General features: G+C 58.5%; 8 protein-coding genes and 1 non-coding gene across 9 annotated transcripts; 5 read left to right on the top strand and 4 right to left on the bottom strand.

Annotated features, from left to right (window-relative positions):
* Positions 1-1827: 1827 nt before the first annotated feature.
* On the bottom strand, positions 1828-4720 carry B0T26DRAFT_745058 (uncharacterized protein; the record flags this gene model as incomplete). Its single annotated transcript, XM_060444501.1, has 2 exons — positions 1828-4217; positions 4300-4720. 2 exons carry the CDS (start codon positions 4718-4720, stop codon positions 1828-1830), a joined length of 2811 nt encoding a protein of 936 aa, XP_060301834.1.
* A 1111-nt stretch (positions 4721-5831) lies between these two features.
* Positions 5832-6550, top strand: B0T26DRAFT_745057 (uncharacterized protein; the record flags this gene model as incomplete). Its single annotated transcript, XM_060444500.1, has 4 exons — positions 5832-5861; positions 5949-6013; positions 6087-6308; positions 6349-6550. The coding sequence occupies 4 exons, from the start codon at positions 5832-5834 to the stop codon at positions 6548-6550; spliced, it is 519 nt and encodes a 172-aa protein (XP_060301833.1).
* A 2642-nt stretch (positions 6551-9192) lies between these two features.
* Positions 9193-9264, top strand: B0T26DRAFT_t37. Its single transcript has one exon. It is a non-coding gene; the product is annotated as a tRNA-Trp (tRNA).
* A 2132-nt stretch (positions 9265-11396) lies between these two features.
* On the top strand, positions 11397-13115 carry B0T26DRAFT_632951 (uncharacterized protein; the record flags this gene model as incomplete). The annotated part of the gene is made up of 1 exon (XM_060436490.1): positions 11397-13115. One exon carries the CDS (start codon positions 11397-11399, stop codon positions 13113-13115), a length of 1719 nt encoding a protein of 572 aa, XP_060301832.1.
* Positions 13116-13641: 526 nt separating this feature from the next.
* B0T26DRAFT_669415 (cytochrome P450) lies at positions 13642-15404 on the bottom strand (the record flags this gene model as incomplete). Its single annotated transcript, XM_060439045.1, has 2 exons — positions 13642-14069; positions 14138-15404. 2 exons carry the CDS (start codon positions 15402-15404, stop codon positions 13642-13644), a joined length of 1695 nt encoding a protein of 564 aa, XP_060301831.1.
* A 963-nt stretch (positions 15405-16367) lies between these two features.
* Positions 16368-17561, top strand: B0T26DRAFT_736075 (uncharacterized protein; the record flags this gene model as incomplete). Its single annotated transcript, XM_060443275.1, has 1 exon — positions 16368-17561. The coding sequence occupies one exon, from the start codon at positions 16368-16370 to the stop codon at positions 17559-17561; it is 1194 nt and encodes a 397-aa protein (XP_060301830.1).
* A 153-nt stretch (positions 17562-17714) lies between these two features.
* Positions 17715-18875, bottom strand: B0T26DRAFT_635733 (chaperonin 10-like protein; the record flags this gene model as incomplete). Its single annotated transcript, XM_060436754.1, has 2 exons — positions 17715-18252; positions 18313-18875. 2 exons carry the CDS (start codon positions 18873-18875, stop codon positions 17715-17717), a joined length of 1101 nt encoding a protein of 366 aa, XP_060301829.1.
* A 1257-nt stretch (positions 18876-20132) lies between these two features.
* B0T26DRAFT_631066 (uncharacterized protein) lies at positions 20133-21041 on the top strand (the record flags this gene model as incomplete). The annotated part of the gene is made up of 2 exons (XM_060436313.1): positions 20133-20765; positions 20928-21041. 2 exons carry the CDS (start codon positions 20133-20135, stop codon positions 21039-21041), a joined length of 747 nt encoding a protein of 248 aa, XP_060301828.1.
* Positions 21042-21333: 292 nt separating this feature from the next.
* Positions 21334-23867, bottom strand: B0T26DRAFT_1312 (cytochrome P450). Its single transcript, XM_060433356.1, has 6 exons — positions 23437-23867; positions 23217-23357; positions 22952-23036; positions 22819-22887; positions 22164-22760; positions 21334-22047 (listed from the first exon to the last, which is right to left on the bottom strand). Exons 1-6 carry the CDS (start codon positions 23623-23625, stop codon positions 21626-21628), a joined length of 1503 nt encoding a protein of 500 aa, XP_060301827.1. The 5' UTR covers positions 23626-23867; the 3' UTR covers positions 21334-21625.
* Between the last annotated feature and the right edge of the window lie 1322 nt (positions 23868-25189).

Below are 25189 nucleotides of genomic sequence, written 5' to 3'. Positions count from 1 at the left end.
TCCCACTAAGACCTGGGGGGTGGGGGATCTTGACTAGGCCCAATAGACTGTAGCGCGTGAACCCTGAAACTCTAGACCTTGTTGGTCACTGCGCCCTGCAGTCCAGGGTCCTCTCCACCTTTGTTCGCGCCAACTCCCGAGCTCCCGTCGGTCCATGTTCATCGCGTCGCAGAGCCTGAGAGGCACTCGGGTCGTACTAATTCGATCCCGCACTGACAAGCTTCAAGATATATTAACATCAGATGCTAAGCATGACTTTGTGTGCCTTTCGGAGCTTTACCCGCGCTTCACCACTTCTGGCTTACGTATGCATTGGATGTGCAGCCCTTTCCGGCTTCCGGGCTCGGGCGCCCGGGTGCTGACTTCTAACCCTATGACTTCTGGGCGCTGACTCTGGCCCTGCTGCCGATGACAGAAAGAGTCACGGCCAGCACCTTGGCAATTTTGAGCGTCGCAGCGACAGCAGGGGGCAATGTGTCACAGTTTAGGCAAATAATCCCGAGTGGTAATGTCGGAACGCACTATACTGTAGGTCAGCGAGTCAACATCCCAAATTACGAAAATTGAGGTCCAGTGTTGTTTTGAAGACGGCTAGTAACCCGGCGAGCCCGGTTCGAGAGCTGTCAGGTTCTTGGCGCGAGAGCGACAAAAATGACTCGGGTCTTTCCGTTGTCTTCTCAAACGCACCATGCTACCAATTCATGAGAGGTCTTGTAATACAATCCAATCTCTGAATGTTTGTCAGCGTGGGGGCTTTCAAACATCTCGAAGGCCTCAATCCTTACAGTTCGGCCTAAACGTTTTATCGAAAAGTGTCCAGTTATCCAGGCAGAGCTCGAGGGAGCGACAATCCTTGAGGCCTGGGCCAGTCACTCTCTCGCTGGTCACATGGAGAACTTGGCAAATATCACAGGGAGAGACGTTGGCCCCCAGCGAGACGTTGGCCCCCAGCACATGTCCACGTTGATAGAGTTTGTACGGGACGGCTCCATGGGTCAGTCAACCGAAATCAAACTGTCCCGGAAGTATGATACCTCCCTGTCTCATAGACAGGTGTTAGCCCGCTACGCTGTTTTCTGCGGCCTACCTGCAAAGACGAAGTTCTACAGCCGGTTCCTACCGGGGCTGCCACGACCAACTCGAGGTTAGAGGGGTCCTGGACTTGCGGCAACTACTAGCACTTTGGGGTGGTGCTTTTTCAGTTCCAGCCTGATTTTTCGTCAGCACAAGGACAAGCGAGCTGCGTTATACCTCGTGGTCGAGAGCAAGAATGGAATGACATACGCCAACGCCTTAGAGGAGGCACGGCCGACGTATGGTGGGATTTTCGTCAACTCACGGCGGCATCCATCAGGCGTGGCCAGAGGCCATCCACTGCGGCGCTCAGCAGATTATGCTATCATCATACCTTGAGCGGTTATGGAAGACGGTATGGTTTGGAGATGGCATCGTGGCCCTCCAGGAATCGCGTAAGGCCACATACTCAATTTCATATAGGGTCGCAAGACCAGAGGAACCGGCGCCCATATAATGCGGATTTAACGAGCAATACCAGGCCTAGAGAATTCTAGAGGCCTTTAGGTTTCTCTATTAGGACTCCGAACTTCTCCATGAGGCTTTAACTGGAATATCAGACGTATCTTTATCTAGTCCTAATACTGTCCTAATACTGTCCTAATACTGTCCTAATACTGTCCTAATACTGTCCTAATACTGTCCTAATACTGTCCTAATACTGTCCTAATACTGTCCTAATACTGTCCTAATACTGTCCTAATACTGTCCTAATAGCTCGCTCCTAAATAAATACCTAGGTAAGGTGATTCTTCATCGAAGCCGCTTCAGCACTTCCCTCACTCTCCCGTCAATGTCCGGCAGGCATTTCTCAGCATACTCCAGCAGATTGCCTTTGGCCCTCGCCGCATGGATCTCCAGCGCGTCTCCCCGGTTTAGCAACTTCCTGTAGAACTGCAACAGCTCAATCTTGGTCCGCGCATCCACGGCCGGCGTGAAGCCGTACTCTCGCGCTGCCGCCTCAATCTCGGGGAAGCCGCCCAGCGGGGTGTTGTCGTCGAGGGCAAGCATGTGCCGCAGCCGCCACACCGACGGCCGCGGCTTGCCGGCCGGGAACGAGAGGAAGTGCCGCAGATGTGGGCCCCCCCCACCCAAGCCGTACCTGTCAAAGAGCCGCGGGAGGCTGCGCGCCTCCCACGCACGCCAGAAGTCGGAGAATGGGCAGGGCTGCTGGCTGGGCATCCTGCGGTCCGGCGCGATGCCCAGGCTGCGGTTGTAGTCTTCAAAGTACTTGTTGCCCCCGAGCAGCCGGTTGTAGAGCGAGCCCAGGCCGCCCTCGTCGTACTCGTCGGCGCACGTCGCGAAGCCAAAGTCGTACCACATGTCGAGCTCCTCCCAGCCCGGGTTGGGCCGCGACGTCTCGAGCGCCATGGCGAAGAAGACGAAGCAGTATCGCTTCGCCGGCGGCTCGAGCTCGCGGAAGTCCTTGTCCCGGTCGGCCGCGTCGAGATAGGGCTTCGCCAGCTCGATGGCGCGGAGCAGCGGGTTGTCCTTGCCGGCGGTGTCGATGGGCGGGACGGCCGGGTCGAGCAGGTGCTTGTTGCGCGCGAACCACGGGTAGTAGGACCCGCGGTAGCGCTCGGGGATTTTGAGGTAGAACTCGTCAATCTTGTCGGCGAGGATGCCCTCGACTCGCCACTCGTGAACTTGGTTGGCGTGCACGTCGTCGGACAACGCCACCATCCCCCGGTACATGCCCAGCAGGTGCGACTCCTCGTGCCGCGTGCGGCACCGCGAGAAGCCAAAGTCGTCGCGCGTCTGCGGGTCCGAGGGCATCTCGTCGGCGATGGCGTCGCGGCAGAGGATGTCGGCTGTCGTCAGCGATCGCGCCGAGCACTTGACGAGGTGGTACATGGACATCTTTTCCTGGCACTTGGCGCTGCAGAACCAGTCTCGGCTGCAGAAGGAGCAGCGGCGGGTCGTTTCGGTTTCGCAGATATCACATTCTCCAGCCGTCAACGCCTGATTTGGATCTGGGACTGCACCTTCGTCTCGGGGCCCAAGGTCAGACTCTGGCGGTTCCTCTCTGATATCGTCGAGATGGGTCTCTCCGTTGTCGGTGGTTGTGCTCCGCGCCATGGCAGCTTCACGCTGGGATTCGAGGTGCCGGGAGACGAGGTCCATCAAGTGCTGGTCGCCAAACTGCCGGACTCCAGTTGCGACCGAGGAGCCGCCAACGGTGGATTCAGCGGCGTGGGCCAGATGGTCTTTCTTCTTGTTCAGGATGAGGTTCCGCATTGCTTTCTCGGCGGCGCCGACAGCGGCAGCCAGCTGCGCAGCTTCCGCGTCTGAAATGACCGACACCTCGGGCACAGACCAGAGGTTGTAAAGCTTGCCATGGGATCCCCGAGTTGTGAACGATCCGTAGCCATGGACAAACTTGGAGCACAGAAAACAACTCCGCTTGCTGCACCCAATGTAGCGCAACACGGCGCCGCCGACGTGGCTGTGCTGGGCGAGGCCCAGAACGAGCTGGACTTCGGCGTGCACCTCCGAGACTGATGACTTGAACTTGTCGAATTTCTGCAGAAGCTTCCCCTTTGTCCATGTGTCCTTGCTCTTCGTGTTCCCGGATCCGATGACCTTTTCCACCGATTGGTCGTCAAGTCTGAGGTTCAGAGAGGCGAATGTCTCGACAGCTGACCACCTGGCGTCGGGAGCTTTGCTCTGTGGCTTGTTGGGCTGAATCGTAACTGGGACAATGCGGAGGCCCTCGAAGTTGGAGAGCCTTTCCGTGGCGTTGATCAAGGTGTTGAAGCAAGACTGAAAACGGCCTAGAAACCCGAGCGCATTCCTGGCCGATCTGATTCCTGACTTGTCTTTTGTTATTCGCTCAAACTCGCTCTCGGGGTAGAGGTAGCAAATATGATACGCGACGAGTATCACTTCTTCGAGCCCAGTCTTTGTCGACAGCCGGGGCGTGTTGTTCAGAGCATCGTAGAGTTCCTTGAGCTTGGATGGAAGAAGAGAGGCCTGGACTTGAGGGCCCGTGATTTGCGATGTCGAGGAGTCGCCGGTGAGACCATCGAGGTTGCACTTCTTCAAAGCGAGCTTGGCCTGCACAATGTAGTCCATCAACCGGGGTTTATACCACTCCACTAGAGAAGTCCACAGATTTTCGGCTACGGTGGAAGCTTCAGAATCTATTTCATGTCGCAAATCAGCTTAGCTTGTCATTCTGGTGGAGCGAATCTCATTCTGGTGGAGTGAATCTCTCTAGCTGACCTGCAAGACCTATTCTCGAGATTTCCCTCAGTCCTGATGACAGCTTCTCCAGCATCCGGACGCTCGGATCGTCGGGCTTGAAGCCGCTATTCCTCGCAACAAGAACGTCGACGCGATCGGGCCACTCGACCATCAAGGCCGCCGAGACGTGGTGGCCGCCTTTGGAATTCGCCACGAGCTCAGACAGTCTTTCCAGGAAAGTCCTCTTCAGCCTGCTGTTTTCCACGTGCGAAAGGTTGCGCACTCTGACAGATTCGGCGCCGTCGCTCGGATCTGCGAGCTCGATGTCATCGTCGGGCCGCTCGGAGAAGTCGGACGATTCCTCGACCTGGCCGCCATTTCGCAGTCTCAGGAGCTTTGTGTACGCTTCAAACCTGGACTTGTTGAGTCCGCTCTGGGCCCAGCTGAATGAGATGCTCATGGTGCCTAATTGGGAGTCTTTAATTAGTGTCGGTGCGGTTGCTCAATGGGAAACTCTAAGAACCGCACAAAAGGTTGCAGCGCCTGATAAATGTCCGGGGAACTGCTCCAACTTTGAGTGTTCCCCGCACAAGGCAGCCGTCGTCTGAGGGTACCTCCGGCCAATAATCTGCCAAACGGTCCACGATGGCCTCCTCATTAGTCATGCCCTCTCATGCTCACGCAGCGAGGCCTACAGTACTTATCTCAGTCTCTCGGGGGCTGGTTTATGCTTAGAACAGAATGAAACCGGCAGTTCCAAGATTTTCTGGGAAAGGTTTATTACGAGGCGAAAAATCAAACGCTGTTTAAACACCCGAGCTACAGTTAAATCGATCTGCATGTCAAGGCAGACACTACCATGCAAGAGAAGAGATGGAGGAGGATGAAAAGTTTGAAGTAGGTTGCTCCTTGAGATGCCCGCTCTGAGCCCAGTCCGCTCAGCGGAACCTATACTAACTTGTCACGCACGCCAAAAATTAGAGCGAATCAGTCCTGGCTAATTATGAGTGTCCGTGTCCGGCACGCAGACAGGTCATGAGTGCCCGCTCAACAGGCACGATTATAGAACACCAGGAACGAAAGGCAGCCTGGGATTTTGCCACCGCTTTCCTCAGACCACACGGGCACACACTCTGTGCGTTTCCAATGACTGCCATGTATGGTCAACACGCACGCTTCTCGTCCATGTCTGTCTCCAGCCTGCCCAGCCGACTAGGGCTGGTTCGTCTCTTTCCGATTGCGTCGACAGAACTAGGAGTAGGAAGGTTTTCCTTGCCCTTGGAAGCAACAGCCGCGGCCGCGGCCTTGGTCTTGTCAGCGACGGCAGGAGAAAAGACTGGGACGAGCGGCGCAGTAATTCGGTCCAAACGAAAAAACAACTGGTGGCAACTCACCGAGCCAGATCGGCTGGGGAAGCAAACAGGCCTCGTCAGCTATCAATTGGCGCCGGGGTCCGTGGTTCGAGCCGTTTTCAAGTACTATATCAACGACGGAAACGCCGAGGCCGTCTGGGACGAGATTCACTGTCTCATGGGAATCCCGAGCCACCGCCCCAGACTGGCCGCCGGTTCATGCTTGACGACTTGAGAAACCTGCTTGCGGTTCGTTTCTTCCTCCACTAATCCGCTCCAAAACAGCACAGCAGCCACTGGTTCTCAGACAGACCCGCGCTGACATTATCATCCTAGACCATCGACCTGCTAAACCGCACCTACGGCATCATCCACAACCACTTTAATGCAGGTAGTGTGGGGTAGACCCGGAGACGAGAAAGTTCAAAATGTTAGACTTCAACCTAGCCGAGCGGCTCGATATGAAACCACGAGACGACGGCGCGACCACGAGTTCGACCCGTTCGACCGCGACACGACGTGCGCGGCCATCTGCGCGTACCAGATCATCACGCACGACTTGGAGACGCATGCTGACGGCAACATGGTCGCCAGCGTCAGAGTCGAGCACGTGCTGGATCTGGACTCGAGGAATCACCGCGGCGTGACTCTCGACAGCTGCAAAGACGTGGACGACTACAAGAGTGTGCTCAGGACGTGAGCCAGAGGCCGCGCAAGCGCCGTCGACACCGTCAAGAAAGCGCCCCCGGCAGATCAAGTGGGACTTGTTCAAGGAAGACGACGAGCTCGTGCGCACCCGCTGCGCGCTGGCCAGCCGAGGCAAGATATACATCGACTGGCAGCGCCCGTCAAGCTCGGCCGCGCGGCCGCTCGCCCCGGGGAGCGCCTGCTTGCCACCGGCGAGATCCTGCTTCCTGATGGCTGGCGGCGCCTGGTGAGCGGCAGGATTCTTCCGGCCCGCGGACGCTCGGGCGGGCGGTAATTAGACCGGAGAGAGGGAGGGGGGGGGGGGGGTAGGAAGGGGGAACATCTGTTAACTCTGAGCTGAGATTTTGGGACTGGGATGGATTCATTGTCTTGATTAATTGATACTAGAACTCGCTGCCTGGCGCAGCCATTCCGTTAACAACACACCTGCCTGGCCCAGACAATTTTGGCAGCTGCCTGGCGCAGTTTACAAAAGAACCGGCTGGTTTAGAGTTGTAGGAATAACGACAATTAGATTTTGAACGAGTGGTAGGTGGAATGAAGGGATGTCGGTGTGTTCATTGATATTGCTCAACGAACCCCGATCCGAGGCAGAATTGCATACCTACATTACCATATCTAATTAGCTATCATTGATTTCACCCTGAAGGTTGAACTGTGGGATGACCATGTCTAATTACATGGCACTGTAATACATCCAGCCTTCAAAGTGTCGGGCCGTGTTGCACGTAGTCGAAGTTGACAGCGCATTGAATTATCTGGTTAAACCAGGTCAGTTATACACGAATGAAAGCCTTCTTATTCGGCTGAACGGAGCCACCGTAGGCGAGCTTGCGAGCCAGAGATGGCGTAGAGAGGCTGTATTCTATATTACCGTGAAAGTTTCTCGGACAGCGATTGGCTAGTTTTCGTCCGTGTCGAAATGGACTCGAGGGACTGGTCGATCGGATGAACCTCGGACAGGTTAGACCGTGAAATGCCGCTTTGCTGTGTCGTGGTTGTGTCAGGAAGGAGCAATTTCCCAATTAGTAGATATAACGCGTAAGCTGTATGAAGGAAAGTGCCGTAGGCTCCAAGCGCCGCAGGCCAAGAGCGTCGCAGGCACTAGGGGTCCTAGGGGGCTTGCCCCCCTAGAAATCCAACAATTAGACCATGAACATCGAAACACCGAATTATCACGAGAATTTGTTTTGGTGTTGAGGGGCTAGAATAGCTGTAAATCCGTATCCCGAAGTTCAGCCGGGCAGAGTCCTTGCGAGACTTCCAGAGCGGTAATGCGGCCTGCTCTCCGTCAGCTCCCCGTTGCTATTACGTACGCCATCACGCTTCACAAGTTACAGGGAGCTACGCTTGATAGGGCTGTGCTTGATATCTCTGAGTGGGATTTCTCTTTAGGGCTTACATGGCTGTCTCACGCGTTACTAGTCTACAGGGCTTAGTATTTGACATTCCTTTTGCCCTGGACCAAATCTAGGTCAAGAATGACGTTACAAGTGCCTCGAGTGCGGCGGATTACCAGCACCGTGTTGACGCCGGCGAGGTGCTGGTTCCGGGTGTAGCCTAGATAGCAGAATCGACTTTTTCTGCCTCAACACCATGCTGTTTACGTTGTGATGACTCTCCTGTGTTTTTTACTTTTAATACAGTTGACACAGTTGAGTCTACCTTTGGCTACGAGTTATAGCACAAAGCGGGGTTGTCCTTACTAATTTCTTAGTAAAATGGCCCAGCCACCCATTCCCTCGAGCGAAGCGAGGACAGCCCGCGGCAGGCGCCGCTGGAGGCATCCGTTCAGCTGACCCCTTCCTGACTGGTCAGGTAGCTTATTTTACTTCAGAAAGGACAAAAGAAAACACCGTTCAGCAGGTTGATCAGCCGTACCAAGTAAGGGACTCGGACGCACGAAGTAAGGGACTCAGCCGCACGAAGCAAGAGAGAAAAGAGGGCATTCGGAAGTCCGGGAGCCCAAAAAAAGGGCTGAAAGTAAGGAATGGAGGGATATGCATTGTCTGGCCCGTGATCAAAGTTGACAGTGGCTTGAAGGGTCTTCAATTATCTGTCTCCCCCCAATCTAATAATACAGGAAAGAAGGCCTTTTATGCTTCCAAGAAAAGGACAAGAAAACGGTTCAACAGTCTGTTCAGTCGTACTACGTAAGGGACTCAGCCGTAGCAAGGGAGAAAAAGAGGGCATTCGGAAGTCCGGGAGCCCGGAAAAAGGGATCAGGGCTGAAAGTAACGAATGAAGGGATATGCAGGGATATGCAGGTATGTGACTTGACAATGTGGTTCAAAAGTGGCTCAAAAGTGGGCGACACATTGTTTGAAGGTATGTGTTGCACGCGATCGAGGTTGACAGCGCATTGAATTGTCTGCTCAATAGGTCTAAAAGTACAGAAAAGAACGCTTCCTTATACTCGTGGAGAGAAGGCAAGGGAGGCGTTGTAATCAGCCCGAAAGAGGGCATTCCGAATGAAATGAGGACATTCCGAGTCAAGATTGAAGGAAATAACAAAGAATGAAGGAAGCTCAGAGGCATGTCAACCAGGGCCTGTCCAATTCCATGAAAAGTGGGTCAATTCCAGACGACAGTATGCGTTGAATGACGAACATGCCGACTTGGCTTGAAAAGGGCTCAGAGTGGCTAAAATCCAGGCGATAGGCCGCATCTCGAGACCCAGCTGGCGAAGCGATGATGCGGCGCGTGCAAGCAGTGCGCGATAGTTACCGATAGAACCTGCAACGAGGCTTCAGAGATCGCAACAACACCTCAAACCACAAGCGGAAGAAGAGAAGTCGTGGAAAACGTGGCAAACCAAGCCGCCGGCGTTGATCGACCGTGGAGTTGATCGAATCTTCACCAATAAGCAACAGGCCTGCTGGCGCAATGGTAGCGCGTTCGACTCCAGATCGAAAGGTTATCCGTTCAAATCGGGTGTGGGTCAGATCGTTAAATTTTTTATTTTTGCCTCACTTGCATCCCTAACGAAGTCGAGAGTAAACGTTCTTACGTGGAAATCAAATGCAGGTGACTGCCGGCTCGGTAGTAGGTAGGGCTTTGAAACGAAAATTGGAGTTTGTGTTGGAATAGCGATATTGGTGACCGCCCTTTAGGTAGAAAGGGAGGTGGTGGGAGTCACGTGTAGGCTCACGTGCTAATCACGGGAGCCGCACGGGCCTCGCGCCCATGTCCCCAAAACCAGATCTGTGCGGCCACTTCCTTTTCAGCTGAACGGAGCCGCCGTAGGCGAGCTTGCGAGCCAGAGGTGGCGTAGAGAGGCTGTCTCTTCTACTTTAGCGTGAAGGTGCCGAAAGTTTCTCGCACGGGGATTGGCCGGTTTTCGTCTGTGTTGAAATGGGCTCTAAGGACTGGTCGATCGGATAATCCTCGGATTCTTTGTGCTAGGCCCAGGCCTAGCCCGGGGCACTGGTTGGCCCCTGCAGATCCAGCCTATCCCCCGCACATAGATTCTCCGCCCACGCGTAGATAGCTTAGCTTCCATAGAAAGCAATACACGCACATGCATTCCCTCCGTGCCCTCGCATATTCTTTAAGTCGTGGAATACCGAGCGCAGCGAGCAGCCCGCCTCCGGCGCCCCCGGGGGGCCGCCGGAGGCACCGTTCAGCGACCCCTTCCTGATTTGCCAGGTAGCTTATTTTGTAGATTCACAGAGGCAATAAGAAGAACCATTAACCCTCCAACAAGTAGTACTATTACGCACCCTCTAGGCAAGCTAGAAGTGGTATTAGCCTAAATACCACGAACAGTATAATTAATTTTTCTTTTGCACACTAGCGATGCCGAAACGGTCTCGCGACCCGCCAACTGAGGCAGGGAAAAGCAACAAAAACAAGCATGACAAACTGCTCGATTACAGTTACTGCAGGGCAATTAAGCAGAGACAGCCGGGTAGTTAATTATTATAAAAAAACTGCACTACTGCGTGCACTGGTCTGAGGATCTTCATTGATCCTCGATAAGACCATTCGGCGGCTACAGATGCCCACGTCTATGACACACTAGAATTGTATTTATTCAGAAGTATACTTGTCTAACGCTTGAGACTTTATCCTAGACGTGAATAACAGATGTGAGGGGCGAGGGGCGGACTGGCTAGGCAGGTTTCTTTCTACCTTTCAACATTTTTCACTTTGATCGAGTTCCAATATTAGTATGGGGGGGGGTCTAAGAAATTTAACAAGGGCCAAGAATGCCTTAAACAACAAGGAAAGAGCGCATGAATGCCAGTCAAGGATTTAGCACGCCTGCAAACCCCTTTCAAACGAAAGACTTTTCACAGCGCCACGCAATGCCGAAGAATACTCGTTTCTAGACACTCTCTGGTGACTGCCCGGTTGTCTTCTCATATGACGCGAGCTCCTTTATGGCCGTGCCAAGCACGGCTACATGGCACGCCCACTCCTTCAACCATACCTCGCAAAACAATCCCACCAATCAAATCAGTCCTCAAGAACACCCCTGACCTCGGATATCATTATGCTAGTCAGCCTGCTGATGCATAGATAAAAATAAATACGACTTGCACACAGCCTGGATCGTTCCCGAAAGCAATGTGAAGGGAAGCTGCGCCTCTTAATGCAAGCCGGGTAAGACAAAGAGGGCCGAAAGGCAGAATTTTCGCTGGCGAGTATGACAGGTCCGACGTCGAATTGCCGGCGGCCCAATCGGAATGCGCATCGGCGTTGGGGGCGGGCCGCTGTAAGATCGGATCGACGAAAGACGGCTCGGTACTACCCAGTTACCTGCCACTCGGGAAAAGGACCAAGCGTGGGATTTAGGCAGGCGATGATTCCCGGCAGATTCCTAGGTAGAGAAGGCCAATATAAATGGCTGAGTCACGGTGGCCGTCCATCACCAGACGCCATAACAGAGACTAGACCGAGAGCAGCTATGATCGCGCCTGCAGCACAAAAGGCCGCGATAGCGGACTCGGCTTCGAGTTCCAAGCGCACATGTGCCCCCTGAATCAGAAGCTGCAGCACCACTCAGACGTGCGAGATGAACACGGGCACACTCTAGACGTACCGCCTGTAGATAGACGACACCATCCGCCAATGAGACCGTCTCGTCCACCTCTGCTCCTCGCCCTCGGGCTTGGCGCAGCACTCCTGCCGGGGCTGGCACTCGCCGGCCACAACTCGTCCCTGGCCCAGCTCAACACGACACTCAGCGGCAGGCTGCAGACGAGCATCCCGCTGGCGCACTCGTGCTTCTCGCAGCCCAACGGGGCGGCGTGCGCAGCGCTCAAGAAGCAGCTGCCGTCGGCCTACTTCCGCATCGGCAGCTACGAGGGCTTCCAGAACCTGCAGGGCGAGGCCTGCGTGGCCGACCCGGCCGACCAGTGCCTGCTGACCGAGGGCAGCCTGGCCAAGCCGTCGCCCTCGGCGCGGTGCAACCAGGGCGTGCTGTCGCGCAACTTCGTCGAGGTCACCGGCCCCGCCGACGTGCAGGCCGTCTTGGCCTACTCCCGCGCCACCGGCACCCCCCTCTCCATCAAGGGCAGCGGCCACGACTACAACATGCGCAGCAGCCGCCGCGGGTCGCTAGCCATCTGGACCCGCGGCCTGCGTGACACGGCCTTCCACCCGTCGTTCGTCGCCGACGGCTGCCCGCCGGCCACGCACCCGCGACAGGCCGTGACCTTCGGCGCCGGCGTCACCATGACCGAGGCCATGACGTTCGCCCACGCCCACAACGCCACCTTCCCGGCCGGCAGCTCGGCGACGGTCGGCGCGTCGGGCGGCTGGGCGCTGAACGGCGGGCACAGCGTACTGTCCCCCGGCTTCGGCCTCGCCGCGGACCGCGTGCTGCAGTTCGCCATCGTGACGCCCGACGGCCAGCACCGCATCGCCAACGCCTGCACCAACCCGTCGCTCTTCTGGGCGCTGCGCGGCGGCGGCGGCGGCGCCTTCGGCGTCGTCCTCAGCTCGACTCACGCCGCCGAGCCCGACGGCCCCGTCACCAGCGCCATCATCTCCTTCCCCGGCACGCCGGCCACACTGAACCCGTGGATCTCCCTCTTGGCCGAGCACGCGCCTGCGTGGACCCGCGCCGGCTGGGGCGGGCCCTCCGCGGCCAACCTGTCGTTCCTCGTCAACCCGTTCGCCGCCGCGGCCGCCGAATCCGACCTCGCGCCCGCCATCGCCTTCGCGCGCGCCCACGGCGGCGCCGCAGCCGTCCAGACCTACCCGTCCTTCTTCGACTACTGGGCCGCGACCATCAACGCGTCCTCGGCCACGCCCGAGCCCGTCAGCACGGCACTCTTCGCGACGAGCCGCATCGTGCCGGAGTCGGTCTTCCTCAACACCTCTGCACGCGCAGCACTCGTCGGCGCGCTCGTTGCGACGGCGACGGACCTCGGGCTGGCGACCTACTTCATGGCCGACCTGCCGCTGCGCTGGGCGCAGAGCCATCCTGCCGCCGAAGCAGATACCGCGCTGCCGGCCGCGTGGTACAGCTCCGTGTGGCACGTGGTCGCGTACGCGCAGTGGGACGGCGGCGCGCCGCTCGCGCAGCGCAGGGGCGCGGTGCAGCTGCTGAGGAACGCGACGCGGATTCTAGGCCGTGCTGCGGGGCCGGACGCGTGCACGTATGCGAACGAGGCCGATCCGTGGCTCGACGACTGGGCGGCGCAGTTCTGGGGGGACAAGTATGAGAGGCTGGTGCAGGTCAAGAGGAGTGTGGATCCCGACGGGCTGCTGAGTTGTTGGCATTGTGTTGGGTGGGACGCGTCGCTGCCGGGGTACGAGTGTGTCGAGGGGCTGGCTGTGTGAGGAGTGTCTCTTCTTTTCGTATCCATTTTGATTTGGCTTCTGTTTTTTTCCCTTTTATACTCGGTCCCTTTTAAACTCGGTCCCTTTTATCCTCGGTCCCTTTTATACTCGGTCCCTTTTATCCTCGGTCCCTTTTATACTCGGTCCCTTTTATACTCGGTCCCTTTTATCCTTGGTCCCTTTTATCCTCGGCAGAGAGCGATGGCGTGTTGGATTTTGAAAATAGTGGCGAATAGGGGCTGGAACTGGAAATGGAAAAGGAGGCCGCGTGGGAGTTCACTTTGTACTGTGCCTACTACTGTTCCTAGTACGGTTTACCCGTGTTTGGACTATTAGCGCAAGCGCTACTGTTGTATTATGATAGACTACGTTGTTGATCAACTGGGCGAGGAGAAACATGTCAACTGGGCGAACAGTGTTTTCTTTAGTTAGAGTCTTGATTGTCCATTCAGCTATATCCATCCCATTTGCCCCTCAGTCTTTGATACGTCACAATCAACCCCTGATCGCAAAACAGGTCACCAGCTCAGCTGCCACCACCGCGCTTCCGGAGCATGATGCGCGCGTTCATGTCGGGCGCCATGGTGCCGTTGGGCATCGAGTTGCGCTTGGGCTTGCCGTCGCCCGGCGGTAGCGCAACGTCGTAGTGCACCAGCAGGTGGGCGAGGACCGTCTTGATGGTGTTGGCGGCGAAGACGCGGCCGGGACAGGCCTGGGCGCCGCCGCCCCAGCCGGGCGCGTCAGACCCCAGGCTCGTGAACTGGTGCAGCGCCTCGTGGCCCGGCTGCTGGCGGAGCCGGAAGAAGCGCAGCCCGTCGAACTGCTCGGGCTGCTCCCCCCACAGCGCCGCCGACGTCGTGATGTGCTGCGCGTCGACGCAGATCAGCGACCCCCGCGGCAGCGTCGGGCCCAGCGACAGCTGCACCGGCTGCTGCAGCCGGCGGAAGAGCGTTACTGGAAAATGTCAGCTTCTTTCTGGTTTGTGATTTATGATTTATGATTTCACGAGGGACAAGACCCACGGTAGTTGAAAATGTTGACTCGCGACGACTCGCGCATGACGCTGTCGAGCTTGCGCAGCTCGTCGAGGTCCGCGGCCTGGGCGATCTCGTCTCGCAGCTCCTGCACCAGCTCGGGCCGGCTGACGAGCTCGGCCAGGATGAAGTAGACGGTGGCGGCCGTCGACGCCGTCGACTCGAAGGCGATGACGACGTAGTCGTGCAGGATCTGGCTCATCAGCAGCGCGCCGTCGCCCTGCTCTTTCCCTCCCCGCTCGCCTTGGTACCGCGCCGTCAGCCATGATGTAACGGGGAACTTGCTTTCTGGCGGTTTCTGGTTAGGGCCTGTGTTGCCCTCCGCCTCTCCACGCTGCGCGCGCAGGTCCCGCTCGACCGTGGGCCGCAGCAACATGCGCATGTACCAGTACAGGCCCCACGCCGGCACAAACGCCAGCAGCGACACCACGGGGCGCAGCAGGCGCGGCACGGCGTGGCACACGAACACGGCCACCATGACGGCCATGGGGAAGCGCTGCGACGCGTCGAGCCAGCGACGATCCGCCGCAAGCTCCGGCCCCAGCAAGCTGGCCGCGTTGGTCCTGGCCACAACCTCCTGCACGGTCGAGTACAGCGGGAACGCATGCCAGCCGGTTCCGGTTCCGAGAGACCCCAACACGGCGGCGAACGCGGCCTCGGCGTGGGCGCGGCGCGCGGCGGCCAGCGACGGCACGGCGCGCGTTAGGTCCAGGCCGATGGTCTTGTGCACGGCGCTCTTGTCGGTGCCCAGAAAGCGCCAGCCCTGGAAGAAGACGTGCGTGTACCACTCGACCATGGACGCCGCCACCACCGGCAGCCGCTTGACCTCGTCGAAGCAGCTGGACGGGAACACGGTGTACTCGTACCCCGAGTACGTGATGACGTATGGCGTCCCGGGGTGCTGCCGCGCGCCCTCCCGCAGCAGCCGCTGGTAGTCCCACCTGTGCATGCCTTTGGGGACTTTGAGGACGGGGAGGCCCAGTTGCCGGGGAGACGGCGGTGCGGGTTTGGGTCTGGCGGCGACGATGCCCAAGACGAGCACGGCGCCCAGGAGGAGCGTAACGAGAGGCACAGACCGCCAGCCGCCGTCCCTCAGGTCCGAGAGAAGCAGCGCAAAGTCGTGCCATGTCTTGCGCAGAACAAGGCCCAAGAGCTCTGTCTTGCTCAGGCGCAGGGGGCCGATGGCGCTCCGCATCGCCGCATACTGCTCGACTGCTGTCCGGTAAAAGTCCCGGATGGGATGGTATTGATGCATGGCTGCCGCTGGCTGCCGCTGGTTGCCGCTGGCTGCCGCTAGCTGCCTCTGGTTGCCGCTGGCTGCCGCTGTCGATGTCCGGCTGTTTGGTTTGTTTGGGTAAAAGAAGGTCAGCAAAGGTTGAAGAAACAAGGGGTTGTCGACACGTGATGCGTGATGTGCGACGAAGGTGTTTTGCAAAGAAGCGCCAGGAAATCAAACTAACAACCATAAGCTGGTTGATCGTAATGGGGGAGGATTTTGGTTGCTGGCCCCCCTCCTCTCTTTTCACAATAATTCCCCGGGCCAGGGGTTCCGGTGGCGGTGCCTCCAACCAATGCCGCATGGCCAATGAACAAACTGATGCGGGCCGGGAGGAGCGCCGAGCCGTCGACGAATCGGGCGCCTCCTTTTCTCGCCGCAGCCCCCGACTTCGACAGATGCAGGGGTGCACAACACATGCATGCCGTGGGACATGCGCATCTGGGTAGCATGCTCCGAGCACGTCTCCGGTCCGCATCTTTTGTAGCCGTCAGTCGAACGGTAGCTCAGGCGGTAGGTGGGTAGTCGTCCTCCTGTCCTCTGGTTTCGAGACCAGTCGGTCAGTCTCGCAGGCACCCAGCACACGCCAACTCGACCTTTTGCTTCATTTGTCTCGGTGTCGAATATCAGGACGCCGGCCAGAGTTTGAAAAGGTAAAAAGGAATTTGGAGATTTTACCTCTCTCTCTCTATCTCTCTCTCTCTCTCTCTGTGCGCTTCCATCCAATTCTGGGCAAACATGTGGACCACGGGCGTCGCTGGCGCCATCTGTCTGGCCGTCAACCTGCCACTGGCACTATCGTCCAGCTCAGGGCAGCAGACGAAATTCAGCCAACACCAACACCAGCACCAACACCAGCCGTGGCCGGCGCTGGGCCCGCCATCGCCGCCGCCCTGCAGCGCGACGCCCACATCGCACACCAGCCGCGCGACGCGGTACACCATGGCGCGGGGCGCCGCAGGGCGGGCCGTGTCGTTCTCAACCAGCCCGGCAGCCGACCTGTCGGCGCCGCGGGTGGAGCCGATGAACGCGACGAGCAGCGAGCAGTGGGAGTTCGACGGCGTGTCGGCCGACGGCACGCAGGCCTTCATCTTCGGCTTCTACCGCGACCCCAACTACTCGTTCCTGGGGACGGGCCACCTGCGCGCCTACGCCGAGCTGGCGTCGCTAGCCCCAAACGGCTCCGCTACCCACCGCTACGCCGTCGTCGACTACGCCGAGGAGTCCACCGTCGACACCGTCACGTGTCCCGACGCCGGCGGCGCCACCGTCACGCGCGGCCTGTGGCGCGGCAGCGACTTTGCGTACGAGTTCGAGGTCGCCATGGTGCCTGCCGACAGCAACGACGGCAACAAGATGCAGGCCACGGCGCGCATCGCCATGACCAGTCCCGACGCCAACATTTCAGTGGCCATGACCGCGGTCGCGCCGCCGCGGCTCGCTGACAACGCCCTGTGGCCTACGGCTCGCGGGCCCAAAGACAGCGCCAACGCGACGCTTCTGGCCGTGCCGCACTTCTACTGGGCGGAGCCGATCCCCGTGGGCGACGTCGTGGTCGACGCGGTGGTGCAGCCGTGGCCGCCGGCGGCGCGGCGCGTGCGCTGGGCCGGCATGGGCGGCTACGAGCGCCTGTGGGGCGCCTTCAACTGGTACACGTGCCTGGCGGGCATGGTGGCGGTGCGGGTCCGCGCCGGGCCGTTCGCGCTGTCGTATGTCGAGTTTGCGTCGGGGCGGCGGCCGGGCCTGGATGTCGCGTCGGTGCTGCTGGCCGAGGACGGCGAGAAGGTGTTTGGCACACGCCGCACTGCGGCGTCAGGCGAGGCGGACTTTGTGACCATGCGCAAGCTGTACGGCGGGCCGGGCGCCACGACGGAGGCGCTGGCTGACAAGGTCACGGGGGTGGAGCTCGTGCTGGTGTCGCCCGGCCGCGGGAGGGAGTGGCGGTTTGTTGTGGAGCATAAGAATGTCGGGTTCGAGTATGTCTTGGGCGAGGGCGTCGGCGGCACGGGGTACTCGGGCCTGGCCGAGGGCGGCTTGGTTGGCTCGCCGGCGCAGTGGACGGGGCCTGCGTTTTCAGAGGTCATGCGGTTTCCCAAGAAGTCGTGGCTCCTGGCTAAGAACTATGTTGAATGGTAGGGGATGAGCCGACTAATTAGACAAGGTGTTTTGAAATCATTGCCAGTGGTGATTACGTGAATCACGAATGCTCCATGAAGTGCTTAAATCACGGTAGCCAGTACATACTACCACATGATGTCATAGTAGCCGCTTCTGTGATTTCCGCCACGCTCACTGCTCCTTGGCAATGCGATATACAAGCTTCTCCCCTGACACAGCCTTCTGCCGCAGCAGCTCGATGCCCTCCAGCACGGGTTCGAGGCCGACCTCGCGCCCGACTCTCGCAGGATGCGGCTTTATGTCCCCGCAGTCTAGCAGGCGCTGAGCGCACAGAACCCAGTCGCGGCCGAACTGGCGCAGCTCGGGGTCGGCCTCGACGCGATACGGCTCCTTCCAGCCGATCTCTCTGCCCAGCAGCGCCGCGCCGAGCAGCCAGTCGGGCTTGACTCGCTTGCGCGTGTGCATGTTCTGCGGGAACGGCTCGAGAGTCGTGTAGCGGCCGCCGGCCCGGCCGATGGCGGCGTAGCAGAACTTCATGCTGGACCCCTGGCACACGCAGTCGAGCGCAAAGTCGAGCGCGTTACCCGTATACGCCTTGATGCTGTCGACGCTACTGGGGTCGCGGTAGTCGAACGCCTCGGCCGCGCCGTACGACTTGACGAGGGCGAAGTTGTGCGGTGAGCAAGTTGCAATGGGAATGCACCCTGATCTTGACACGGGATTAGGTGGGCGTCCATATTCTTACAGATTGCGAGACAGACGTGCTCACCTGCGAATCAACTGGATTGCCATGGTGCCCGTGGCCGAGCTGCCTCCATACACGAGCACGACAGCCGGCTTCGTGGACAGCCGGTCGGGGTGGCCGGGAATAGAGAGGGACCGGAACAGGGCGCACCCGATTGTGGTCAGACTGGTCCCCAGCCCGGCTGCCGACTCAAGCGGCATGTCGCCGGGAACTTTGAGCGCGAGGTCGGCGGCGACGGCGGCGTAGTTGGCAAAGGCGCCGCTCCGGGGCGCCAGCGGGTCCATGGGTGCCAGGGGGGCGCAGACACGGTCCCCGATGGAGAAGCGGCCGGCAGACTTGACAGCAGACCCGATGCCCACCACGATGCCGGCGCAGTCACTACCTGCCGTGGCCCCTTCGGCAGCCATCGCGCCCGTGAACTTGGCATCAGAGGGGTTGAGGGCCACGGCCACCGTCTTCACCAGGAGCATGTCGGGTTCGAGGGCAGGAAGGGGCACGTGCTGGGAGACTATGAGATTCCCGGACCCGTCAGCCACGATGGCTGTCTGCGTTTCGGGCAGCTGGGGGGCTGTCTTTGTGAGAGCCATTGCAGCAGGTGGCGATTTGTTGCTCTGCCCCTTAATCTCGTGGTGGCCAGTTTTGACGAGACTAAGATGGCGTCAGGGGTTGGGATCAAAACAACTGCCAACTGCAACCAAACTGCCGCACGTACCTACCAGTCCTAGCAGGTATAGCAGAGTACAGCAAATGCATTTTAGGCGTGCAGACGTATTTGGTGATTTGTCACAGGCCAGTCCATCGCCCTTCACTCTCCGTCTCAGAGTGAGACGCCACAAAGAAACCCCCTTGCGCGACTAATTAGAGCTCATACCGGACAAGTTGAAGCTTCCGGCAGCCGTCACTCGTCGCTCAGCCGTCACTCGCCGCTCGGCCGTCACTCGTCGCTCGGCCGGTAGCTGACAAGTCGGAGCAGACCGGAGTGCTGCCTGGCCTGAAATCCGACGGCCTCGATTAGCAATTAACTGGCGCTTCGTCATAGGTGGTGTGGTGTGCACGACAGGCCGGCCAGCCAACAGGAGGCAGGCCCTTAATTAAGTCCAGAGAAAGCCAGGTGAAAAGTGACTGATTGGAAGTGACTGTTTGGAAGTGACTGGTCGGAAGTGACTGGTCGGAAGTGACTGATCGGAGCCGGAAAGGTTGAAACGGCTCCTGTTGGATCGATTGCGGCAGCCAATCGGAGACTTGTCGCACCGAGCCAGTCACGTCGCAGCGGTCCGCCTGACGAGGCACAGGCACCGTACACGGCAGAAACACAGGCATATGAGGGTGCTGTGTACTGTGCCTACCTTCTGTACTTGGTAATAGGCGGGGAAACTGATCTGCCCTTTGGCTTTGGCTTGGAGTAACCGCGTTTCGACACGGGCGGGACGAAGGGAAGGCGAGGCGCACGCACGTTGACGGTTTGCTTGCCACGGAAGGCGCGGTGGCTGGCACAGAGGTTCTAGGTTACAACCTGCAGCTTCCCGCGAAAGCGACCCGAGCAGCTGCCCCAGGCTTTCTTTGTCCGCCCGTGACTGCCCCGAGAGCCAACTTGTTTGCTCGTAGGCCCAGGCTAAACTGCACCGGTGTGCACGTTTACTCGGTATCTACAGGAAGTAGTGCGCACTAATCCTCCTCGCCAGACGGGACCTGCCCAGTAAACTACCTGCCCAGTAAACTACCTGCCCAGTAAACTACCCGCCCAGTAAACTACCTGCTCAGTAAACTACCTGCAACACACCACCACACAAACACGACACCATTCCGCACCTACACCCCCACCGACCACACACCCGCGCGTCGCCATGTCGTCGACCAAAGACCTCTGGTGGGCGAAACAGCACCCGCCCGCCGACCCAACGCACCTGTCGTTCAAGGACAGGGCGGTGCTGGTGACGGGCGCCAACTCGGGGCTCGGCCACGAAGCCGCCGTCAAGTACGCCGCCCAGGGCGCGTCGCCGCTGATCCTCGCCGTGCGCTCCCAGGACAAGGGCGAGCAGGCCAAGGCCGCCATCATCGCGCGCACCGGCTGCAAGCCGGACGTCTTCATAATCCTAACCGTCGACATGTCGACGTTCGCGTCGGTGCGCGCCTTCGCCGACCAGCTCGACGCTGCCGTCCCCGCCCTGCACGTCGCCCAGCTCGCCGCCGGCGTGGCCACCTTCGCCTTCGCCAAGAGCCCCGAGGGCTACGAGTCCGCCCTGCAGGTCAACGTGCTGTCGACGGCGCTGCTGGCGCTGCTGCTGCTGCCCAAGCTGCGCGCCACGGCCGCCGCCGAGGCCGCAAAGCCCGAAGCCGAGCAGTTCGTCCCGCACCTGTCGTTCGTGCACAGCATTGCGTCGATGGAGGTGACGGACGCCGACATCACGGCCGACCAGTCGCTGGTGCAACGCATAGACGACCAGGCGCGCTTCGACAACCAGCGCCAGTACTTTTTGGTCAAGCTGGCCGCGTGGTTCGTCCTTCAGGGCCTCGTGGTGCGGTGCCGCGACGACGACGCCGACCACCGCATCGTCATCAACGCCTCGGACCCCGGCCTGTGCAAGACGGGCATGCTACGCGGCTTCCCCCTGATCGTCCGCGCCATCATGGCCGTCAAGTTCTTCCTGCTCGGCCGCTCCGTCGAGGAGGGCAGCCGGTCGCTCGTCAGCGCCACGGGCCTCGGCGTCGAGAGCCACGGCAAGTTCTGGCGGAACGATAGCTATGCTCCGTGAGTCTGCCGTTTTCTTGAGGCTTTTTGTTGAACAGCCGTAGTCGCTGCATGGGAGAGAGAGGACAGATGCTAACGAGACAACTTGTCGGTCCAGGCTCAGCGAACTTGTCGAGAGCGAGCGGGGCACCGAGCTGTTCCGCCAGACGTGGGAGGAGGTTCTGGGGATCCTGCGTAAGCACGTCGATTCCGACTTGATTTGAAGGGGACGGGTGAGATGCTGCCACATTCGCTGGAAGATGGAATTGGAGGTTGAGCTTGATGCTAAAAGGGTGGGTGGGTATGCCACGGCCATCTTGAGCGGTAATTTGGTGCTCGGGGCAGTACGAAGCCGCTATAGCTCCCAGATTGCGCATGTATATACGAATGGTTGAGAGGGATTCGGGGATGGGTAAACTGCGCCTCTTTCAGCGTGCAGGCAGTCGGACTATCAAAGTCATCACATCCGAGGTCTAATTTTCCTAGTGGACACTAGACCTAGACAGTCATTTCACAGTTGATTTCTGCAATATTGCAATAATCCAGTTCATTCGTCTCCTGAATCTGCTACCTGGTTACAATTACAGCCTGTCCAGCATCCTCGCCAGCTTAGGCGCCCTTCTCGCGGAACAGCAGCGGCGCCATGACATTGGGCACGATGTTGAAGTTGCGCGGCATATCGGGCGGCCGCTGCTGGCCGTCGGCGGGGTGCTTGAAGTCGTAGGCCGTGAGCAAGCGCACAAAGATGAGCCGCAGCGCCTCCTCGGCGAAGAAGCGCCCGGGACACGCGTGCGCGCCGCTGCCCCACACCAGCGTGTCCTCGGTCGACGCAAAGTGCAGCCGGTGCTGGCTGCTCGGGTCCGCCGCCGCCGTCCGTCGCAGGAACCGCCCCGCGTCGAACGTCGCCGCGTCCGCGTGCGTGTCCGCGTCCAGGTTGTGCTCGTTGCTCGCAAACGACAGCTGCGTGCCCACCGGCAGCGACAGCCCGTCTTTGAATGTCCACGGCGACGCCACGACGCGCTGCACCGTCACTATATTTCGCACCGATCGGGTTAGTGCGACGTGCAAGGGTTGGAGCTTACTAGCGCTCCAACGTGCGAATGTGAAAAGGGGGTAGTAGAGCAGAGAAACTGGGCATGGTGCGTACGCTGAGTGAAGGAGTGCACGCGCTGGCTCTCGCGCATAAATGCGTCAAGGGTGTGCAGCTCGCTCAGCGCGTGGCGTGTCCAGCCCGCCGAGTTCTGGCTGCGCACCCGGGCGATCTCGCGGCGGATGTCGGCTAGCGGCTGGGGGTGGTCCATCAGGTCGAACAGGATGGACAGCGCTGTCGACGAGGTGCTGTGGATCGACGCTGTCATTAGTACGAACAGGTCCTGCGCGATGTCGTCGGCCGTCGGCGTGCGGCCCTTGGCCCGGTGCCCGTCCAGCAGCCACTGGAGGGCGTCCTCGTGGGGCTCGACGCCAGGTGAGGCGAGGCGGGCTTTGATTGTGGGCTGCAGCAGCTGGCCGGCCTGCCGTCGGAACTTGAGCACCTCCTTCACGTCCGGGTTCAGGTACTTGGCCAGCCAGTACAGCGAGGGGTGGTATTTGGCCCGCACGGTCGAGGGCGCTTTCAGAACCGCGCTCACGTAGGCCAGCGACAGCTTCTGCCACTCGTCGCGCAGCTCGGGGCCGACTAGCACGCGAGCCGACATGCGCGAGAATACTTGCAGAATGAGCGGATAGATGTAGACGGTTGTCCATTCTGACGAAGACAAGCAAGTGTTAGCAACTGAAGGATTCTCTAGAAGGGGTCTTCTTACCCTGGCACGGAGGAAAGTCCTTCTTGAATGCAGCCAGACACTCCTCTTGCATGGGCTCAACCAGCCTGTCTGGAGCTTGCAGTTAGTACAGAAGTCCAAGCCCATCAGCTTTTTGTCTTGCGGCGAAACTTACTAAGGGCGCGGTTGAGATCGAGCTTGGCGGCGTGGACGACCTCGTCCGTCATCTGCGGGCCGCCTACATAGCTGAGGAGAGCATTCTATGGCATCATGTTAGCAATCAGCTCCGGCAGACTGTCTCCGGCAGACTGTCTTCACTTTTTTTCTTCGTTTTATTCTTCTCCTTTTTTTTGGGGGGGGGGGGGGGGGGGGGTTGGGGTTTGCGAGAGGGGGAAATGCGAGAGGGGAAAAAAAAGGAAATCAAAGCGCAAGCATCATACCTTGTCAAGCTGTAGCGGCAGACTCAGTTTATTCTGCGGCGCACTGCGCACTTCGTCAAGATATTTGAAGGGCAGGATGACAAGCGGGCGCTTGCTGTCAATGGGGTTCCGCATGCAGAACGGCTGGCCGCGCTTGAGATACTAAAAGACAGGTAAAACAGCCCGCTTGGTTAGACAGACATGTGATTGGACAAGAACAGGGACCTGGGAGTAATCACACCTCTTGATAACCCCTGGAAATGATGGTGCGCGACTCGGCCGTGTACCTAGCCTCAGAATCGTCGCCGTCGAACTTGAGATACGGGATGTTGCCGAGCTTGGACGCCGAAAAGGCCGCCCGCCTCCACCACAGGATCCATCCCGCTGCGGCGACGGCGGCCACCAGCGAGCTGAGCGCTACGAGGGCCATCTTGGCACTCTCGGGTGTGAGGGCGGAGTGAACACGGAACGAGAAAGAGCGGCGATGGGGTCGGGAAATGGGTGGCACGGTGTGAACGAATCGGGGGAGGGGAGGGAGAGGGAGGCGCCTTCTAGAAGCTGGCTAGAAGTTGGCCAAGGTAGCTAGAACGCAGCCCAAGTCAAAAGCCCGATGATTAGAGCCGATTAAGTGATAAGGTTATCGGAAACCGACCCCAGTCAGTGCCTTCTTCTGGGCGAGGAGATGTGCCAATATTCTGTGCTTGTGATGCGGAGGGGGGGGAGAGGGTAATATTTCGGGGTGCGTGCATGTTTGTGCAGGTACCAAGTGCGTCGTGGTGGTGGTTGTGGTAGAGGTGTGGAAAGAATCAAAGGAGGGAGGGACAGAGAAGCCGGCCGTATCGTATGGACGTATCGGACCACGCAAGTGCAAGTGCAAGTCAAACTCTGGATCGGACGAACAAGGATGCGCGGGTTCAGCCTGGGCCAATTAAAGAGAAACGACGCCCCAAATTGACAAATGCGCGTATATAGTATGGCATATGCATGTGCCTCCCTGCACAGGCAGCAGCAGCAGCTGATTAATTACCTACCTGTCCAACTGTCTAAACAGCAGATCTGAGTACTGTGCTCCGGGCGGTCGTGTGGCATTCCGCTGCCGTGTTTTCCCGCAAGCATGCACGCACTTTGGGGAATTTTCGGGGACCACCTTTGCAGCTGCTGGGCTTGGGCTGGTCTTGATTCGTCTCCACTAGGTTAGGTGCTTTGTCATGGCTTGAATGAAGCCGCCATCTAATGTTCCTTCTCGACATGGCCTAAGTATTTGTAAGCACGTTGACCTACCAAACTTACAAGCCACACTGTGCAAAGTGCATCTCCTTCTCAACCAAGGCCAATATTAATTGCTGTTGTGCACCGCTCCTCAGCTGCCATCCATTTGCTACCGTTGGTGGGAATCCGAGTCGGCCTTTTCGTGGCCATTTCTCCCCGTTTTCGTCTCCGAGTTCAGCTCCGAGATCGTATTATCGCAGATCTGCGCCACCCAACGACTCCATCAATCATTGTACTAAATTTTTTTTTTTTTTTCAAAGAAACCCCCCCCCCAAAAAAAAAAAAAACCATCCCTTTATACAGAAGGTTGCAGTTGCTGGTCCTGTCGTCCGCCGTCGTCTCCTTCCCCGTGGCGTCTAAAATCCGCGGCAAGGTGAGACTTCGGCTAATTATGAGGATATTCAGATTACACTGCGTCAAGTAACACGCAACACTGAACCAGTGTGGGCAAGATGTGTAGGTAAGGCACTTGACACCATGGGGGAACAGAAAGGACGGGTATTCAACAGAATCTGAATAAAACTGGAACTAAACACAGGTAAAGTAAATTCGTTATTCGGCTGGCCCAAGGGTCGTGGACGTAACCATCGCTGCCCCTGCTGCCCTGCTGCCCTGCTTTGGTCGTGATTGTCTTGATATACATAAAAATAAAAATAAAAATGAAAATAAAACCCGAAATAAAAAACCACCGTCGCTCGCTGAAACCAAAAAAAAGAGAACCCCCC

This window comes from Lasiosphaeria miniovina, assembly GCF_030549165.1.
Source record: "Lasiosphaeria miniovina strain SMH2392-1A chromosome Unknown B0T26scaffold_1, whole genome shotgun sequence".
Classification (NCBI taxonomy): Eukaryota; Fungi; Ascomycota; class Sordariomycetes; order Sordariales; family Lasiosphaeriaceae; genus Lasiosphaeria; species Lasiosphaeria miniovina.
The sequence above is the reverse complement of the archived record's forward strand: the minus strand, read 5'-3'. Positions and strand labels throughout refer to the sequence as shown.

Coding starts and splice junctions, on each gene's coding strand:
- B0T26DRAFT_1312 (XM_060433356.1), bottom strand. CDS start 23,625: ATGGCCCTCGTAGCGCTCAGCTCGCTGGTGGCCGCCGTCGCCGCAGCG. Junction 22,761..22,818: donor GGACTTTCCTCCGTGCCAGG/GTAAGAAGACCC, acceptor TGTCTTCGTCAG/AATGGACAACCGTCTACATC. Junction 22,048..22,163: donor CGTGCACTCCTTCACTCAGC/GTACGCACCATG, acceptor TGCGAAATATAG/TGACGGTGCAGCGCGTCGTG.